Source organism: Ovis aries, chromosome 7 (assembly GCF_016772045.2).
Source record: "Ovis aries strain OAR_USU_Benz2616 breed Rambouillet chromosome 7, ARS-UI_Ramb_v3.0, whole genome shotgun sequence".
Lineage (NCBI taxonomy): Eukaryota > Metazoa > Chordata > Mammalia > Artiodactyla > Bovidae > Ovis > Ovis aries.
In genome coordinates, this window is record NC_056060.1 from 58,494,257 (window position 1) to 58,516,100 (window position 21,844).

At 37.6% G+C, this 21,844-nt stretch overlaps 1 protein-coding gene across 29 annotated transcripts in view; it reads left to right on the forward strand.

The window, feature by feature from the left end:
* The window catches only part of ATP8B4 (ATPase phospholipid transporting 8B4 (putative)), a 295,865-nt gene that overhangs the window by 204,050 nt on the left and 69,971 nt on the right, over nucleotides 1-21,844 (forward strand). For all 29 annotated transcript variants that reach the window (XM_060418006.1, XM_060418005.1, XM_060418019.1 and 26 more), the window contains 2 exons: nucleotides 10,251-10,439; nucleotides 19,841-19,956. In XM_060418006.1, the coding sequence (XP_060273989.1) occupies nucleotides 10,251-10,439; nucleotides 19,841-19,956 (305 nt within the window). The remainder of the gene's footprint in view (nucleotides 1-10,250; nucleotides 10,440-19,840; nucleotides 19,957-21,844) is intronic.

The window sequence follows — 21,844 nt, forward strand, 5'->3', positions numbered from 1 at the left end:
CTGGGCTTAACTGATTTTTTCAAATCTAGTGCTAGGATTCTGTGTCAGAACTCTCATTTCAAAGAAAGTTGTATTTAAGGTCTGGCCTAAAAGAAAGTATCACAGTCATAGACTCCCTTTCTTTTGTTAATTAATTTCTCTTATCCTTGTGGGATTCTAAAGCTATTTCTGGCTGTTTTCAGCTTTGGTCTCCAGCCCCAGCATGAAAACCACAAAAGGTTCCTTAGGTGGATTGTGTACTTAGTGTGAAAGAACATTTTCAAGGTTTCATCTTGAGGCAAATATCACTGTAGCCTGTTGTTGGGAATAAGCTGGCTGGAGGAGCCGAAGTGGTCCTGGCAAGCTTGAGTGGAATTCTTCAACTCATTTTATTTCTGGTGCCCCCAAGATCACGTCTGCTCTTCTCTTTTGTTGATTCTGATTTGGAGAAACTTTGGGCGTTGCTTTTAACTCTGTATTAATTTTCTTCTTCAAATTCTTTGAACTGTGTTTTTCTCCTTTCTTATTTATTCATTTATCAAATATACTTTTTATCTTTCAGACATTTCTCAAGTTCTGGTTCACTGAAAATACTCATTCCTCTTTTATGGTATCACTACAATTTTTTCATATTGTGATATTTTAATATTTAAATTAATTTTTAATTGGAGGATAATTGCCCTACAATATTGTGTTGGTCTCTACCATACGTCAGTACAAATCAGCCATGAGGAAACATATGTTGCCTCCCTCATGAGCCTCCCTGCCACCCCTTCTCACCCCTCCAGGTTGTCACAGAGCACCTGATTTGAGCTTCCTGCATCACATAGCAAATTTTCACCAGCTATCTAATTCTACATATGGTAATGTGTATTTTCAATGCTACTCTCTATTTGTTCCACCCTCTCCCTCCCTCACTGTGCCCCAAAGTCCATTCTCTCTGTCTGTTGTGATATAATTAAATGTAATAAAACACAGATCTTAAGTGTATTGTTTAATAAATTTTGACCATTATATACACCCATGTAACCACCACCCCTATCAAAGTATTAATATTTTCCATCATTCAAGAAGGATTACTCATGTTCCTTTCTAGTCCACATCACCAACCACTGCCCAAGCAACCACTATCCTGATCTTTATCATCAAAAATGAGTTTTGCCTGTTCTTATATTAATACTTCATATGAATAGAATCATATAATATGTATTCTTTTGTGTCTGGCTTCTTTCATGCAATGTAATGTTTTTGTCATTCATCCATGTTGTCATATCAATCAGTAGTTCATTCTTTTAAATTTGAGTAACATTTCACTTTATGAATATGTTTACCACTTTTTTTTCTTCCCCAGCCCTCTGTCCAGACATTTAGGTTATTTCTAGCTTTGGATTATTATGAGTAAAGCTGCCATAAACATTTTTACGTCTTTAAAAAAGTTAACAAATTTGTTTTTCGTAAATACTTAGGAATGGAAATTGCCTGATCATAGCATAGGTGTGTTTAAGAAACTTCCCAACTATTTTCCAAAAATGGAGTATCGTTTTACATTCCTACTGTCAGTATATGAGCGTTCTAGTACCTTTACATTCTTACTAACACTTTAGTAGTGTTACTATTAAGTTGTACCTGTACTTGTGGATATGGACTAATCTCTTCTGCCATGTAAAAGCATTTTGAAGTGAAGAGAAGTAAATGTGTGTATCATTTCAACTATTTCAGCTTTTCCCTTTGAGATTTCAAATTCTCAGGGAAGGATTACTATACTAAATAAGGGGAAATTACATTTTTTTTCTCCTTTTAAAGCTCTAATTATAGGATAGATGACTTAAATCCATGTATGTTCAAGAGCGCTGGAAAATATAAACCTTAACTTACATAAATGTTAGTTATGATAAAGAACAGAACCCAAATCTGATGAACTTAAAACTATACGACTCTATAATTTATAGCTGAGGGTATTGCTTTTATTTTAAGTGCGTGCTCTTTGTTTCATGGAGACATTTGGGAAAGTTGATATTCTCATTCCCTTTGCCAGGAATTTCAGAAGCAGAGAAGTGGAAGGTACAAAGGCTTCAATACAAGTTTTTTTCTCTTTAGGTAGATGTCAATTAAAGAGATAAAAAATTCAGAAAATTTTTCTTGTTACCTTAAAATCAGTCCTTTAAAATTTGTTGAAGCTTGCTTTATGGCTTGATATGTATTCAGTTTCTGTGTTTTGTGTGTGCTTGAAATAAATGTGCATTATGCAGTTATTGAAAATGGGGTTCTAATATATCTACTAGATACTGTTTATTAATTGTATTGTTTAATCTTCTCCCTCTCTGGGTTCTTTTGAGTACTTGATTTCTTGATTAATGAGAGTGTATTTAAATCACTATGGTATAGTGAAAGTGAAAGTCGCTCGGTCGTGTCCGACTCTTTGAGACCCCATGGACTATACAGTCCATGGAATTCTCCAGGCCAGAATACTGGAGTGGGTGGCTTTGCCCTCCTCCAGGGTATCTTCCCAACCCAGGGATCAAACCCAGGTCTCCCACATTGCAGGCAGATTCTTTACCAGCTGAGCCACAAGGGAAGCCACAAGCATAGTTAGATGCACTGTAATTGTGTATTCATTAATTCTACTTTGTTTTGCTAATGTTTGCTTTGTATATTTAAGATCACATTATTAGATACTAGTTTAGAGTTAACTTTTTTAAAATGAAAACATCTATCAATATATATTTACCCTTTTTATCTCTAGTAACATGTTTGCCTTAATGCTTACTTTGTCTGATGCTAGTATAGTTATAGATGTTTATTTTGTCTGATCCAGTATAGTTGTTGATGTTTCCCTCTTGTTAGTATTTGCATTGTTCAGCTTTCCATACTCTTTCCTGCCATTCTTTTTTTTTTTAATGTTCTAGACACATCTCTTGTAAATGGCAAAATTTTTGATATTTAAAAGAATATCCAGTTTAACTAAACCAAATCTTAAATAGAACATTTAGCCAATTACCCATTGTTGATTATCAATATGTTTAGGTTCTAAGTATTTAATATATGGATTTCCCTGTGGTTCAGTGGTAAAGAGTCCGCCTGCCAGTGCAGGAGACACGGGTTTGATCACTGGGCTTGGAGAAGAAAAGTGGCAAACCACTCCAGCATTCTTGCCTGGGAAATCCCATGAACAGAGGAGCCTGGTGGGCTACAGTCCATGAGGTTGCAAAAGAGTCAGATACAACTTAGTGACTAAACAACAACAGCAACAATTTAATATATAATTACTGTAATTACTGATAGATGTCTTTCTACCACCTTTTTGTATTTTATATTTGTCCTATCATTTGTCTGCCTCTTCTAGTCTTATAGATTTAGTTCAGTTTTATTTCTACTGCCTTGAAAATAATATACTCTTATTTGTATTCTTAGTTAATAGCCTAGAACTTTTAGCATAATTGACTCAACATAGCCTAAGCCTTTTTGAACAAAATAAGGACCTTAAAACGCTTCAATACTAATAAACCTTGTGCTGATTTATATAGTATTTTTGTCTTATATTTTATTTTTCAGTACCTCAAGAGGTTAATTTTATGGTTTTTACAGTCAGTTTACTTAGATTTACTCATATATTTACTCATTTCTATGGTCTTTAATGCTGTGGAATCACTGAGCTTCTGCTGGTCAAAAAGGTATTCTTTAGAATTTCTTTTAGGCAGAAGCTACTGGTAGTAAACTCTCAAAAGCTTGAAAGCAACTTTATTTCATCCCTATTCTTTAAAAATTTTTTTTTACTGAAGTATAGTTAATTTAAAATGTTGTGTTTAATTTCTACTTACAGCGAAGTGACTCAGTTATACATATACACACACACACATATATATGTATGTATATATATATGTACATATATATGTATATAAAAGAATGTGTACCTATATATGTATATAAAAGAATATATATACATTCTTTCTTATATTCTTTTCACAGGATATTGAATATAGTTACCTGGGCTATACAGTAGGACCTTAATTTTTTATCTATCCTGTATATGATAGTTTGCATCTGCTAATCGCAAACTCTCAATCCTTCGCTCCCACAATCCCTCTTCCCCTGGCTCATTCTTATTCTTGAATGATGTTTGTTGTGTGCAAAGGTTTAAGGTGACAATTTTCTCAGCACACTGAAGATATTTAACTATATTTTGACTGTGATTTCTGTTACTGCAGGTCACGTGTTAGTTCAGTTGTGACTTGAAGGTGATCAGTCCTTTCTCCCTGGTTCAGTTCAGTTCAGTCACTCAGTCGTGTCTGACTATTTGCGACCCCATGAACCACAGCATGCCAGGCCTCCCAACTCCTGGAGTCCACTCATTCCATGGACAACCCAAACCCATGTCCATTGAGTCGGTGATGCCATCCAACCATCTCATCCTCAGTCGACCCCATCTCCTCCTGCCCTCAATCTTTCCCAGCATCAGAGTCTTTTCAAATGAGTCAGCTTTTCACATCAGGTGGCCAAAGTATTGGAGTTTCAGCTTCAACAGCAGTCTTTCCAATGAACACCCAGGACTGATCTCCTTGAGGATGGACTGGTTGGATCTCCTTGCAGTCCAAGGGACTCTCAGGAGTCTTCTCCAACACCACAGTTCAAAAGCATCAATTCTTCAGCACTCAGCTTTCTTTATAGTCCAACTCTCACATCCATACATGACCACTGGAAAACCATAGCCTTGACTAGATGGACCTTTGTTGGCAAAGTAATGTCTCTGCTTTATAATATGCTGTCTAGGTTGGTCATAACTTTCCTTCCAAGGAGTATGTGCCTTTTAATTTCATGGCGGCAATCACCATCTGCAGTGATTTGGAGCCCAGAAAAATAAAGTCTGACACTGTTTCCACTGTTTCCCCATCTATTTCCCATGAAGTGACAGGACCGGATGCCATGATCTTAGTTTTCTGAATGTTGAGCTTTAAGCCAACTTTTTCACTCTCCTCTTTCACTTTCATCAAGAGGCTCTTTAGTTCCTCTTTGCTTTCAGCCATAAGGGTGGTGTCATCTGCATATCTGAGGTTATTCATATTTCTCCCAGCAGTCTTGATTCCAGCTTGTGCTTCCTCCAGCCCAGCATTTCTCATGATGTACTCTGCATAGAAGTTAAATAAGCAGGGTGACAATATACAGCCTTTTCCTATTTGGAACCAGTCTGTTGTTCCATGTCCAGTTCTAACTGTTGCTTCCTGACCTGTATACAGGTTTCTCAAGAGGCAAGTCAGGTGGTCTGATATCTCCATCTCTTAAAGAATGTTCCACAGTTTATTGTGACCCACACAGTCAAAGGCTTTGGCAAAGTCAGTGAAGCATAAATAGATATTTTTCTAGAACTCTCGTGCTTTTTCAATGATCCATCGGATGTTGGCAATTTGATCTCTGGTTCCTCTGCCTTTTCTAAAACCAGCTTGAACATCTGGAAGTTCACGGTTCACATATTGCTGAGCCTGGCTTGGAGACTTTTAATCATTACTTTACTAGCATGTGAGATGAGTGCAATTGTGCGGTAGTTTGAGCATTCTTTGGCATTTCCTTTCTTTGGGATTGGAGTGAAAACTGACCTTTTCCAGTCCTGTGGCCACTGGTGAGTTTTCCAAATTTGCTGGCATATTGAGTACAGCACTTTCACAGCATTTCAGGCATTTCACAGCATTTCACAGCATTTCAGAATTTGAAACAGCTCAACTGGAATTCCATCACCTCCACTAGCTTTGTTCATAGTGATGCTTTCTAAGGCCCACTTGACTTGACATTCTAGGATGTCTGGCTCTAGGTGAGTGATCACATCATCATGGTTATCTCGGTCGTGAAGATCTTTTTTGTACATTTCTTCTGTGTATTCTTGCCACCTCTTCTTAATATCTTCTGCTTCTGTTAGGTCCATACCATTTCTGTCCTTTATCTAGCCCATCTTTGCATCAAATGTTCCTTTGGTATCTCTAATTTTCTTGAAGAGATTCCCGTTCTATTGTTTTCCTCTATTTCTTTGGCTTTCCTATCTCTCCTTGCTATTCTTTGGAACTCTGCATTCAAATGGATATATCTTTTCTTTTTCCCTTTGCTTTTTGCTTCCCTTCTTTTCACAGCTATTTGTAAGGCCTCCTCAGACAGCCATTTTGCTTTTTTGCTTTTTTTTTTCCCTTGGGGATGGTCTTGATCCCTGTCTCCTGTACAGTGTCACGAACCTCAGTCCATAGTTCATCAGGCACTCTATCAGATCTAGTCCCTTAAATCTATTTCTCACTTCCACTGTATAATCATAAGGGATTTGATTTAGGTCATACCTGAATGGTCTAGTGGTTTTCCCTACTTTCTTCAATTTCAGTCTGAATTTGGCAATAAGGAGTTCATGATCTGACCCACAGTCCGCTCCCCGTCTTGTTTTTGCTGACTATATAGAGCTTCTCCATCTTTTGCTGCAAAGAATATAATCAATCTGATTTTGGTGTTGACCATCAGTGATGTCCATGTGTAGAGTGTTCTCTTGTGTTGTTGGAAGAGGGTGTTTGCTATGACCAGTGTGTTCTCTTGGCAGAACTCTATTAGCCTTTGCCCTGCTTCATTTTGTATTCCAAGGCCAAATTTGCCTGTTACTGTAGGTGTTTCTTGACTTCCTACTTTTGCATTCCAGTCCCCTATAATGTAAAAGACATCTTTTTTGAGTGTAGTTCTAGAAGGTCTTGTAGGTCTTCATAGAACTGTTCAGTTTCAGCTTCTTTGGCATTACTGGTCGGGGCATAGACTTGAGATTTCTTCTTCTTCGTAGTCTTAGTGAAGGTATGAATTTTTAATATATTTGTATTGCTGAGAATTCATTGAGATTCTTGAGTCCATAGAATGTTGTCTTTTATCACTTCTGGAATTTCCTCAGCCATAGTATTTCTTCAAGTATGGACTCTGACTCATTTTCTCTCTTGTAATAGATCTTTAGTGTGTAACATTCTCACTCTGTTCTCTATGTCTTTTAATAATTCTTTGATTTTTTCCCTTTCTTTGTCCCTCTGGGATATATTCTGGAATTTTCTCAATTTTTTTCCCCTGCATACAAACTCTCTCTCATATTATTTAATTTGCTGTTTTTGACTTCTACTAAGTCTTTAATTCTTTTTTCAATCTGATTAATTTTATCTCTTTTATTTTTGAGATCCATTAAATATTTGTTTGTAGTATTTCTGATAACTTCAATTTCTAAAGTTTTTAGGGATATTATTCTCTCTGTTCTCTCTGTTGGTTCTAATTATATCTTGGTCATTTTATTTCGCTCTTCATTTGTAGAAATTTTTCAGGTTCTGAGGCTAAGACTGGTTTCTCCAAGAAATGATTTGCATTTCCTTTAGATGCTATTTGGGCTTCCCTTGTGGTTCAGCTGGTAAAGAATCCTCCTGCGATGCGGGAGACCTGGGTTCAATCCCTGGGTTGGGAAGATCCCCTGGAGTAGGGGAAGGCTACCCACCCCAGTATTCTGGCCTGGAGAATTCCATGGACTATGGAGTCCATGGGGTCACAAAGAGTCAAACATGAGTGAGTGACTTTCACTTAGTCACTAATGTGTATTTGCAACCTAAATTCACAATATCTGGGTGATCTGTGAATTTAGGATGCAAATATACATGAAAGTCAGTTTCCTGTTATAAATTTTCAGCATATTTTTTTTTCTCTTATAAATAGACAGTTTTCCTTATAGGTGGTCTTAAAATGGACACTGTTTTCCAGTTTACCTTCATACTGAGAGAACATCCTTTTGAGAGGGGAGGGTGCTCAGTTTTAAGAAGTGATCTCCTATTAGACTTCTTTCCCTGGCCTATGTCTTTTCTAACCGAAGCCCTGAGATACTGGAAACCAATTAGTTTCAAAATGCCCATCCTTTATTCCAACTGTACTTTTTTTCCCTCAGTCTTTGACCTGAGCAACTGCTGCTTTCTTGCCAGTCCTGGGTACATGCAAAAATATTTAAATGCTTTTTATTTATAGAATCTACACCTGGTTCTAACATAGGAGATTGATCTTGGAACCTAGTCCACCATGTTTCCGGAAGTGGAAGTTATCATGTCATTTCATAATAGATGAAGTAATTGCTTCAATTTTTTTTTAATTAAAAAAAATTAATTTATGCCTCTTGTAGCAAATGAAGCCATACAACATAAAGATTTATAAAGGCAAAGATAGTAATTTCTTCCCTGAACTTTAATTCAATCTCTAGAGAGGTAACTCGGAGTAGGCAATGGCGCCCAACTCCAGTACTCTTGCCTGGAGAATCCCATGGATGGAGGCACCTGGTAGACTGCAGTCCATGGGGTCGCTGAGAGTTGGACACGACTCAGTGACTTCACTTTCAGTTTTCACTTTCATGTATTGCATTGGAGAAGGAAATGGCAACCCACTCCAGTGTTCTTGCCTGGAGAATCCCAGGGATGGGGGAACCTGGTGGGCTACCACCTATGGGGTCATGCAGAGTCAGACACGACTGAAGCGACTTAGCAGCAGCAGCAGAGGTAACTAATGTTAACATTTGGTGTACATAATTTCATACTTTCTACTTGCTTATACATGTATGCATATATATATATATATATACACATAGATATGTAGGTAGTTTCTTTTTAACAGAAAAATAATTCTAGTACATAGATTAATATGCAACCAGTTTTCCTAACAATTTATCTTGGACATTATTATAAATCAGTAAAATGGATCTAGCTGTGCCTACTTTTTTCTAATTTATTTTTACATACAAAGATAATTTTATATAGAAGGGCTTACTTTATTCATGCTGGTTTTTAAGTGTATTTTTATTTTTTTCCCCCACTTCATTCTTTTCCTCTCTTCTCTCCTCTTACCCCCACTCCAGCACCTACACAATATGAGGTACCAATCATTAATATCCTGGTTTGATTCCTTACATTTCAAGGGATTTCTTTGATATATTTTCATAAAATGATCATTAGCAGCAGACTGAAGAGGAATTTGGGATGTCTGCATCGTCGGTCTGGTTGTGTTATCTTGCAAAAGTCGCATAACATTTTCAGTCATAAGTTTTACCAGTATAAATGGAAATACAGGCATACCTCATTTTGTTGTGCTTCATTTTATTGCACTTCACATAAATTGTGTTTTCTACAAATTGAAGATTTGTGCCAACCCTGCATCAAGCAAGTTTTTTTTTAAATCTATTTTTACTTTATTTTACTTTACAATACTGTATTGGTTTTGCCATATATTGACACGAATCCACCATGGGTGTACATTTTATTGGCACCATTTTTCTAATAGTATTTGCTCACTTGTGTCACTATGTGACATTTTTATAATTCTTTTAATATTTCAAACTTTTTCACCTGATGCCTCAGCTGGTAAAAAATCTGCCTGCAATGCAGGACACCCAAGTTCGATCCCCGATTAGGGAAGATCCCCTGGAGAAAAAATGGCAGCTCACTCCAGTATTCTCATCTGGACAATCCCATGAACAGAGAAACTTGGCAGGCTATAGTGCATGGGGTCACAAAGAGTCAGACATGGCTGAGTGACAAACACATATATTTCTCATGGTGATCTGTGATCAGTGATTTTTTGATGTTACTATTGCCAAAATATTATGACTCACGTAAGACTCAGATCACTAACATTTTTTTTGCAGTGAAGTATTTTTAAATTAAGTATATATATTCTTATATATAATGCTGTTGCACACATAACAGACAACAGTATAATGTAAATGTAATTTTTATATGCACTGAGGAACCAAAAAGTTCATGTGAATTGCTTTATTGCAATACTTTTTTGCAGTGGTCTGGACCAAGTCTGCAATATCTCTGAGGTATGCCTGTAATAATTTTAATAATCCCTACCTCATTGCCATGAGGATTATGTGAGTTAATTTATATTAAGTGTTTTAGTTTGTAAAACTTTCTTGGCATGTTTCTAGTCACTGAAAATACAAAGTTGTGGTCTCTGACCTAAGAAGCTTTCCACATAGGAGGGAGGCAGGCTCAGGAATGAGTTTTTTCCTGTAATCTGACAAAGGCTCTTATGCATGGTGTTATGCATGGTGTCCTGAAAGTTTCACAGGACAGGTGCCTGTTCAGCTGGTTAGTGAGTGGAAAAAGTCTAATTTCTAGAGCTGACACTTGGGTTGGGTCTTATAGAATGAGTTGAAATTGATGTTGGTGTTCTGTGAATGTTACTATCTTCATATTAATAATCTGTTTCTTTTTGTTATTTAATCCACTTGTTTCTTTTCCTTTTAGGAGAGCTGATTTACCAAGTCCAGTCACCTGATGAAGGGGCTCTAGTGACTGCTGCAAAAAATTTGGGGTTCATCTTTAAGTCTCGGACCCCAGAGACAATAACAATAGAAGAATTGGGAACACTAGTTACTTATCAATTGCTTGCCTTTTTGGATTTCAACAATTTCCGAAAAAGGATGTCTGTCATAGGTATGGTTGGTGGCTGAGAGTATTTTCGATCTTTTGATAATACTATGGTTATATGGAAACTTCTCAAGGATGATTTCACTCTAGTTATGCGCTGAGAGTTGTGATATGTATTAACTTTTTGAGCTTGTGTCATCCTCAACTTAGCCTCAACTCGGTAGCAGTGAGTATAACTAATGAAACAAGTGCTTATTCTGTGTCCAGCACCATCACCTTACCCTTTTCCCCATTTTCCTCCTGCATCCCCAAGCTACGATTTTACTCAGTCTGTTTTCTGCTTCAGAGGAAAATCGCTCTTGTTGCTTTTCAATGCTAAAGGTTCTACCTGTTCCCATCCATTTTCCTTCCTTACTCACTCCCTTCTCACTTGCTTGTAAATTCACTTTCTTCTTCATCACTGACTTCTTTCTTCAGCCTGCAACTCTATGATCATCTTTGTTTCCTTAAATTTATTGTTCATATCTGATCTCCACTGATTTTGCCACCCAGTTTTTCTTCTTTTGATCACAGTTTAATTTTTCAAGATCAGTTTTTGTTTTTTTGTTTTTTTTTTTTTTTTAATTTTTTTTTTTAATTTTTTTTTTATTTTTTTTTATTTTTTTTTAGTTTTTATTTTTTAAATTTTAAAATCTTTAATTCTTACATGCATTCCCAAACATGAACCCCCCTCCCACCTCCCTCCCCCAAGATCAGTTTTTGATTCTCATCTTGGTTTCTCTTTTCAGCCTATAAGGGTCAGGCTTCTGCTTCTAATCTTCAAGACAGAATTCCTTCTCAGAAGTCTGACATCACCTCTTAACTACCCAGTGCAATGACATTCCCCCTCTTCCTTCTTTCCTCCCTTCCTCCTCCTCTCCCTCCGCCTTATCTGTCTACTATCCATCTGTCCATCTATCTATCCTCTATCATCATCTTTTTCCCTTTAAACTTAGTGACATTTGATACTGTTAATCTGCTTCTCTTGACACTCCTCTTTTGGCCTCTTTGACCACACTGGCTCCTGGGTCTCCCCTTGTCCTGTGCTTTCTTTCTCAAGCTCCTTTTCAAGCTGACTGTTCTTCATCGAACTCTTCAATGTTGGTGTCCTTTCCTCTTCTGCGCTCTCCTTGGATAATCTTGACCGCTCACGCGGTGGCAGCTACTGCCTATATTTTGTGTCCTTCCCATATGGCTCTTCAGTTTCAGTCTCTCTCTGAGGCCTCCATACACATTTTCAGGCTTCTCTTGGATTCTGTCACTGGGTTATACTACAGTTATCTCAAATTTTGTATGTCTAATAGAGAACTTTGTCACAACTATATTCTTATTAAAATTGTTATCTATCTTTTGCTATATGCCAGCGTGAGTGAACTGAACCCTATACAAATATTTTATTAAAGTCTTGTAATAGTATGTCACCCCCAGTCAGGAGATGGGACATTTAAAGCTCAAAGATTTTAAGTATCTTTCCCAGTATTGTCATGTATCTTGTTACAAAGCCAGTAAGATGCAGAGCAAATATTTGAATCCAGATTTGTCTTTCTCCAAAGTCTGGCCTCTTTATCCCTGTTGTAGGTCACATGCTTTTGATACCTCCATCTACTTTGTGCCCCTAGGTAACTGGCTGTCAAACTTCAGCTCCCATCAGAACCACCAGGAAGACTTGTTAAAATGAAGATTTTATTTATTTATTTTTGCTTTTTTTAGCTTAGCAGTATATTTAAGAACTCTTTCCTTATCAGTACATAAAAAAATACACTTTAAAAATTTTAAACTATGTAAATCTCCACTTTATGGATTAAGTCAAAATTTATTTTGTCCCTTGTAGTAGTAGTATAGTAGTAGTAGAGCTAGTTGCCAGGTCTCCCTGAAGGATACCCGGGTTTGATCCCTGGGTCAGGAAGGTCCCCTGGATAAGGGAATGGCAACCCACTCCAGAATTCTTGCCTGGAAAATTCCATGGACAGAGGAACCTGGTGGGCTACAGTCCATGGGATCGCAAAGAATTGGACATGACTAACACTTTCATTTTGTCCCTTAGTGGTGGCCATTTATGCTATCCTCAAACTTTTGCTTTTACAAGTATTGAAATGAGTAGCCTTGTACATATTTCATTTTGTACATGTGCAATTATTTCAGAAAATTTATCAGAAATGAGATTGTTGGGTCATAGGATAAACATGTTTTTAATTTTGATGGTTATTGCCAAATTGCACGCACTGCAGGTATATCATTTTACAATCCCACCTCCATAGTATGAATGCCTTTCCCCCTATATCCTCATCAACATCAAACTTCAGATTTTTGTCAATTTTTAAAATGGCATGTAACAGTAGTTTTAGTTTGTACATTTTTATCATGGATGAGGTTGAGTTTATTTCCTATGCTTGAGATACATGTATATTTTCCTTCTGTACAGTGTTAGTACTCTACACTCATTTTGCTATTGAACTGCTAGATTTTTTTCTTCTATATTTATAGACGTCCTTATAAATTAGGGAGAGAAGCCCTTTGTGATACAGCTTGCAGACATTGCTTTCCAGTTTGTTGTCTGACTTTGGATAGTATTTCTAGCCATACGTATAGTGTTTTTTATGTGCCCTTCTTCTGTTTTTCTTTTAATATGATTGAATTATTTTAGGGCTTCTACAATTTGAATCATAGTTAGGAAGCACCTGGTAATTTAGAAGATAGGCAAATATGTGATTTGGAAAGATAAGTATAAAGTAAAATGCAGATTTTAAATGCTGTTAAAGTGCAGCCCTAGAGTTTTTGATTCAGCAGGTCTGGGGTGGGGCTTAAAAGTTTGCATGTCTCACAAGCTCCCAGGTGTTGTTGCTGCTGCTGCGTCACTGTTTGGACCACAGTGTGGGAGCCATTTCCTTAGACTAAGAGATCCTTAGATACTACTCTGTTCTCCCCTGAGATACTCAGCATGCTTTGTGCTCTTTCACACTGTTTGCATGGACTATTTCAACGTAGACCTCTCCTCTTCTCCTCTTCCTTTCTCAGAAAACTCCTAATCATCTGGTAATATTGATTCAGGTGTCACCCATTCTCTCGATTCTTTTCCTCCTTTCCGAATAACCGCATTCTCCTCTGTGTCCCAGAGCCCCCTGTTCGAAGCGCTAGTGTGATACCAGTCCTGTGATACTCATGACTTTTCCCATTAAAGTCATGCTACCTGAAGGCAGGGACTGTGCCCTAAACCTCATAAACTACCCACCGCCAAGCAAAGCGCTTAGCACATAGTACGTTCTCTAGGAATATCCGTTAAATAACATTTAACCCAACATTTTACAACTTATGAATATCCTGATCAACATGTTAAATCAATTTTTACTCTGAAAAATGTGTGTGTATGTAACAGTAGAACTTTTGGTGTCTTACTACTGGAAACTAGCCCTGGGAAATTGCTCTCAGCAGGTAAAAACCAAACATCATCTGAGGGTGTTTATTTTTATTTTTCTGACAGCAAGCTGTAGGCAGTCATTGTCAGTGTTACTAATGAGCACATATGCTGCTCTGGGTGTTGGCCTGATGTTGTATCAGCAGGGATTATCTTCTATTTACAGCTTCAGGGAAGTGTTATTGATGTTGGGTTGGCCCAGAACTGGCTTCTCTTTGCTCTGAGGGTGTTGACAAAACCTAAGATTGCTACACAGGGAAGCTTTTGGCTTTTCCCCAGCATCAGTCACTATTACAGGGAAATCACAGCCTAACCACAAATGTCACATGTTTGCCTTAATGGATCCCATATGAAGAAAGGTAGTGTTCCACCGCAGAATGCATGGAGGCTTGGGGCTTTATGTTTGTTCTGTTTTTTAATCAGTTCTGTTTGTTTTTTAATCAGGAGGAATTTGAAAGAGAGACTCCACTAGGGTAGACAAGTCTATGTTTGATAATAAGACAAAAAAAAAAAAAAAACACAACAGTGTCAGACTCATGATTGTCACGGGTTTGGTGGGGAAAACACCCCAACACGAAGTCTCAGACATTTGTTGCTGTCTTCTCCTCCTCCTAGGACTTCTTCTCCTTCTTCAGGCCTGTTTTAGACAATCATTCATTGAATCATGAATGTATAGTTTCAGTACCAGTGGTACTTTCATTCTGGGGCAAGAGCCCTGATTTATTCAGTGGTTTTTATTTATTCTAAATAAAAATAGATTTCTGTAAGTAATTTTGTCAGAAGGTATAAAAGATACAATATTTTAGCCACCTGATACAAAGAACTGACTCATTGGAAAAAGATCCTGATGCTGGGAAAGATTGAAGGCAGGAAGAGAAGGGAACGACAGAGGATGAGATGGTTGGACGGCATCACCAGCTCGATGGACATGAGTTTGAACAAATTCCGGGAGTTGGTGATGGATGGGGAAGGCTGGCATGCTGCAGTCCTTGGGGTCACGAAGAGTTGGGCATGACTGAGCAACTGAACTGAACTGAAAAAATATGCCTCATAGATACGTATATGGGTGCAGTCATGCGAAGTTGTTTCAGTTGTGTCCGAATCTCTGCGACCCAAAGGACCATGGCATGTCAGGCTCCTCTGTCCATTGGATTCTCTAGGCATGAATACTGGAGTGGGTTTCCATGACCTCCTCCAGTGGATCTTCCCAACCCAGAGATCAAACCTGCCTCTCTCTTAGGTCACCTGCATTGTCAGGCAGGTTCTTGCCCACTAGCACCATCTAGGAAACCTTGAGAAGTGTATAGCTCTGATTATATAGTTTGGGAAATATGTAAATAGTTATTTACATGTTTACTAATTATGTAAATAAAAACAGATAAAATTCAAGGATAGGTATTAATAGGCCAAGTGGCAGATAATTATTAAAGAAGAATAAATTACAGTAGCTCCTTGTAAAGCCCTTGCAAGACCTTTACGTAAAGGTTTCTCAACTCTAAACCTTTTAAGGATTATCAAAGTACAAATCACACTGAGATGTGACAGGCATTTCTAACCCAACTGAAATATGGCATGTAGAATTATTCATCAACCTTCATGGTATTACTGTTGTATTTACTCATACAACAGAAACCTGGAACCATTTCTGAATTTTTTCTTTTCTTTATATCACAAAGGCATAGCTACTGCTTATAACATTTTGCATAATTATAATTTAACTCAATCAAGCAAATATTTATTAAGTACCTACCATGTTCTAGGAACTTGAAGCTGAAGTAGAATATGAAACTGAAAACTACTTTGTGGTTGCATCCAGGAGAAGATGGTGAAGCAGGGTAGGAAATAGGCTAAAAGGGGGCAGATCTAGATGATTCCTGTTTTTGCCACATAAAGGAATCAAATATTCATTGGAAGGACTGATGCTGAAGCTCCAATACTTTGACCACCTGATGTGAAGAGCTGACTCGTTAGAAAAGACCATGATGCTGGGAAAGATTGAAGGCAGGAGGAGAAGGGGACGACAGAGGATGAGATGGTTGGATAGCATCACCAACTCAATGGACATGGGTTTGAGCAAACTCCAGGAGATAGCGAAGGACAGGGAAGCCTGGCACGCTACAGTCTATGGGGTCGCAAAGAGTCAGACACAACTGAGTGACTGAACAATAGTAAAGGAGTCCAGACTTGATCTAGGGGCAAAAGGAAGCAATTACAGGATTCTACACAATAGTGTGAAGATGATTCACACTGCGTATGATGGCTGTGTTATAGAAGAGTTTGGAGGGAAACAGGACTGGGATGAATAAAACCAGTTGATAATCTAGGAAAGAGAGGTGGCGGCAGAGACCTCTTGGTTTCAATTGGATATGGGTAGTGAAGGGGGAGGCGATTTGAGTGATGGCCAGATGACTGCTTTGGGAGACTGAGTGGATGGTGAAGCTGATATTTAAAACTGGAGACACACACACACACACACACACACACACACACACACACACACACACACACGGAAACATAGGAATAATTAGTTATTGGTGATAGATAATGTATCCAGTTTCAGTTTAATGTGCTCAGGCACATTTAAGAGGAGATGTCCAGTTGGTAGTTAGATGTCCAGGCAGAAGGGAGCACTGGAAATGGATTTAGGCAGGAGATGCACATTTAGAGCAACCATCCTATAGCTGAAGCCAGGAAAAGAGTCTGACAGCCCAAGGAGCATGTGAAGGATGGGATGAGAAGTCAATTTGGGGTAAATCTCTGAAGAACGCCAGTATTTAAAGGACAGGCAGTGGGAACATATTCTATAATTAAAAATCTGTGACCTTTGTCCAGGCTCTGTTTATTTGTTATCTCAATCACTTAAAACTGCTATTTTATTTTTAATTTATTTTAAAAAGCTAACTTCTGAAAGGACAGATTTTATTAGCCTAAAGATTTCCTAGCAGAACTGACTAGACGCCTTGAATGAAAAGGGATATAAAACTAGCTGAGCTGCTAAAAGAAATGTTCAGTGAGTAAAATTAAGCAGGATTCCATGAAATTGGACTATGCAAACTCAAATTTAAAGGAGTTAATGATGGATTAAGAGGAGGCATCGGATATGGAAAAGCTTTACTAAATCAGGAAATTGTAGAGCTGGAATGGCGTTAGAAGTTAGGTTGTTTAAATATCTCTTTTTCAGAATAGAAATTGAGATGGTGAGACAAAGAGATGGTAAGGAATTTGCACAATTCATAATCAGTTTGTGATTTCCCTTGACCAGGGATTCTCAATGAGTGATCTGGGGAACCCTAGGAAAACCTGAAAGATTTTCAGAGGATTCATAAGGACAAAAGTATTTTTATAACAATGCTAATGTTATTTATCTTTCAGTTTTTTTCTCATGAGTATGTCACAGAGGTTTACAAAAGCCACATGACATGTGATATCACAGCAGATTGAATATAGAAAGCAGATTTGAGAATACAACCATCTTCTATTAAACCAGACATTAAAGAGATCTATAATCATATAGAACATTTGCCACTCCCCAAACTATTTTGTTTTGGAAAAAGTGTCATTTATGTAAATATGTAATGTTTATTGTTATTTATATAATAATTATATTTTGATTAATATCATTAGTGTCATAAGACTATTGATATACTAAAATTGTCAGTTTTAATTTCTAATGTGGTAAATATTGATAGATAGGACCTACCTATAGTCCCCATGACGTTTTAAGAGTGTAAATGGGTTCTGAGACCATAAAGTTTGAGAATCAATATCCTACCTTGGACTTAACAGTCATAGAGAAGTTTTACTAGCAAGTGGAGGATATATACACTTTGACTTTATAGCTCTGGTAACAGAAGGAAGGAAATGTGGGAGAAATTAAATTGGATTGCTGTATAAGAAAAGAAAGAGAAAGCCTTTCCTAGGAGTAAATGTTTTCCTTCCACTTGATTGAATAGGTATAAATTGCACTTTTTTCTCTTTCATTTTCCCCACTGTGGACATTAGAGCTGAGTACAAGAAAAATTGCAAGTTCTAGAAACTATGAAAGTTGACCATGGGTCTTAGAAGAGAAGACAACCCATAGATAAATCCCAATACAGAAAAGTTTCCAGGATGCATTAGGTTTATTCAAGCTAGCAGGAAATTGGATTAGATCAAGTGTTGACTAAGGGTCATTAAAAATTAGAAGAAACAACCTCAGTGTTCATCAGCAAATGAATGAGTAAAGAGCATGTGGTATACATATACAATGGAATACTGCTCAGCCATAAAAAAGAATTAAATCTTGTCATTTGCAACAACATAGGTACACTTGGAGGACATTATGCTAAATGAAATGTTAGACACAAAAAGACAAGCACTGTATAATATCTTTCACATGTGGAATCTAAAAAATACAACAAATTAGTGGCTACAACTAAAAAGCAGATTCACAGATATAGAGAATAAACTAGTGGTTCCCAGTGGGGAGAGGAAAGGGAGCAGGGGAATTTTAAGGATAGGGCATTAAGAGATACAAACTATTATGCATAATATAACCCACTAGGATATATTATACAGCACAGGGAACATAGCCAATATTGTAGAATAACTTCTACAATATTGTGAATAACTTCTGAGCTTCCCCCCTGGCTTAGTGGTAAAGAATCTATGTGCAATACAGGAGCTACAGGAGATACAGGTTTGATTCCTGGGTGGGGAAGATCCCCTGGAGGAGGGCAACCCACTGCAGTATTCTTATCTGGAGAATCTCATGGACAGGGGAGTCTGGTGGGCTACAGTTCATGGGGTCACAAAGAGTTAGCCAGGACTGAAGTGACTTAGCATGAGTAACTATAAATGGAGTGTAGCCTTTAAAAATGGAGAATCTCTATATTGTACACCTGTAACTTATATAATATTGTACATCAACTATATTTCAATAAAAAAAAGGTTATGGGGAAAAGTAATTTATTGTACTGTGGTATTATTTTATTCCTTTAAGTCAAGCTCTGAACTTCATATCCTCTTAAACTAATAGTAGTCAATATTTATGTCCATCTGTTATGAGGCACTCTATTTTTAGAGATAAGGTACAACTGAGTGGAAAGCATATAATAATCTTAGACTCGATGAAGCTTGTGAGGGTCACTGTTCAAACCATGAAGCTGTGACATGAGCAGTTGTCCTAAATTGTGTCAGTCCTTTAGAAGCAGTAGGGGAGAAATACATTTCTATATTATTCATCTGTTTAATAAATAATTAGGTGCCTGGTATGTGCCAAGATGTAAAACCAAGCCTACAAATATAGGTCAAGTATTCTGTGGCTTAAAGAAAGATTTGTCTGACAGCAACATGTGTGCCACCCAGGGCAGGAGTTGAGGATTGTAAATGAGGGATTGGAGCCTCGTCAAAGCTATCATTCCCAAACCTGGGGGGAGCAGGTTAAAACACAGCCCTACTAATACAGACTTTTAGTGGGAAGAAGATAGAAACTTCAATTTTGAAAGGCCCCTGAGAAGTCTGCTTGTAGCTAGGATTATGACCCAAGAGTGAAAGCTTTCCTAAGGAGTAAAGGTAGTGAAGATATATATCAGCAAAGGCTGAGAAAAATGCATAAACCCTGACTTTGAATGACTCGAATTCCATATGGTGATCATTTGGCATAATGCTGGTAGCTGATTCCTACAGTCTTGAATTTCACATCAGGAGACAGGCAAACAAAGCTCTCAGTTCTGCTCAATACAGAAGGCTTAAATTTAAATGTATCAGCTCTTCAGAAATAGTAAGCAAGGAAAATAGGAAGGTTGTATGCATCAGAACAAAAATACTTGTTCCTGTAGATGGAATATTTCTAAATTAACAAAACAGGAGTAAAGTCAGGTGACTTAGGTAATGACCTTTTAACCAAAGGCACTGAGTATTTTATGACTGCCTAAAGCATGATGCTCATTTCCAAATTGCCTGGCTGGAGGCCAAGGAGAGTCTAATTTTGATGGATTTCATTGATTATTATCTACTTTCCCAACTTTTTTTTCAGTTCGAAACCCAGAAGGACAGATAAAGCTTTATTCCAAAGGAGCAGATACTATTCTGTTTGAAAGACTTCATCCATCCAATGAAGACCTTCTGACTTTGACTTCAGACCATCTCAGTGTAAGTGCCCCTATGGTAAGGTTAGCACGGAGGCCCTTTGGCAGCTTCCTGTGGTTAGGTCTTCTTTTTAAAATATCAGCCAAGTGATCTGATTTCTGAAATAGAAAGTGTGTGGAGAATGGCTCCACAGGAAACTGTGCCAGTGAACGTTGAGAAACTGGCACATGGACCCACTCCCTGCCTTGCTGAGCATCAGGTCAGTCTCTCCAAGGTGGATGAACCCACAGCTGATGAGAAATAGCCACTGAGTATGGGCTCCTGAACTCTGGTCAGGAGATGACTCAGCACACCAAGGGAAACCTGCTCTGACTTCCTTACAGTTGGGGGCTGTTCCACCTGGGTGACTGGACTGGTTTTAGTGAAGAGGAACTGGAGAATTGCTTTCCCTTGGGTTCTGATGTGTCTGGTATTAACGGAATCTCTTACGGTTACTCCCCTCCACCCAGGGGATAGTTTAGGGCCATGTTTATATGGTGAGAGGAAAATAATCTTTGTAGCCGACTTTCTCCTTTAAGGGTCTTTTTATCCGGGTCATATATCATGATGAGTCACTAATGTCCCTTGGGTTGAAGTTAGCAAATGCATACAGCCTGAGACTATGCGAAGTTTCTTTCCAGAAGCTTCCTAAAGGGAGCAGGGATGCTCTTTGGCATACATTTTTCTTTTTGCAAAAGAGTAAGAGTCTAAGAATAAATATGAATGTTATCTGATTAAAAACCCTGAGATTTCAAGGGTCATTCTAACATTTGTTTGAGGTTCTGTCAAACTCAAACCCAATATGAAATTTAAGGGCAACTGCTCAGAACTCTTATTTCCTCTTTGGTTTCTCTCCTTTAAAAAGCAATTGAGAGTTCATTTTCTTTGCCAAGCCCTATATTTAATATTAAAAAATACCCTGAATCTTTAAAAAACAAACAAACAAATAAAAACCTCTGCCTGACTTTAAGTTTAAAGAATGATGGTTTGGTAATATTGGTTACAAACATAGCTATTGTTTTTGTCTTCCCAATAGAGCATTCTTGATTTTCTTTTAATCTCTTCCAGAAGGCCATCATGGTCCTTTAAAAATTTTTTTTTTTTTTTATGAAAACAACATTGGAATCATAAGCATTTGATTTTGCCATTGCTCAAACACCAAGGTCCTGGATTTTCATACTAAAGTATGGGAAACCTAATTTGATCTTTCTACATTTCTATGAGTATCAATTTGACTTGCTTTTGCTTCTTTCACTTTATTCATTTTGACTTCTAAATTCTGAGGTTTAAAATTTTTATTTATTGATTTTTGAATGATTTAATGATAGGAAATGATCTTGCTAATCCTAAATGTTCAACTTGTTTCATGCACTAATTAAATAACTTAAATCATCTGTCCCCTTTTGTAGTGTCATCTTAGAGTTGATTCACTGCTGTGCAGAACAAAGAAAAGCACTGGTAATGCCCAGGGGCATTGCAAGTTAAAGTCAAAGAAGTGTTTGTTGGAATTAAGAGGACAAAAGATCATTATAAGGCAGTAATTAGATTTTCAGATCATTCAGAGACCCAGTGGTGATTTTGGAAAGGAGGGCTTATACAGTGTGATTGCAATATCCAAAGTGCTACCAACTGCCTATGAGATAAGTTTGGATAATTTTTCTCATGTTCTCTCTGGGCTAAACCACATCACCACAGTGGGCACTGATTTTCCATTTACCTAATTAGGGTGTGTCAAAGTTTAATTTGTGTCTGATTGCCAACCTGTGTCTGTTCCATAAGCCAGAATATAACAGAGAAGACATGCTTCGTGGCAATGCCCAAAGGAGCAGAAATGGCTATAAAAATGCTTCCAGTAAAGAAGCCCATAAAGTGGCCACTAGAGGCCTGTGCAAAGTGGGAGGTTTTTAGCATT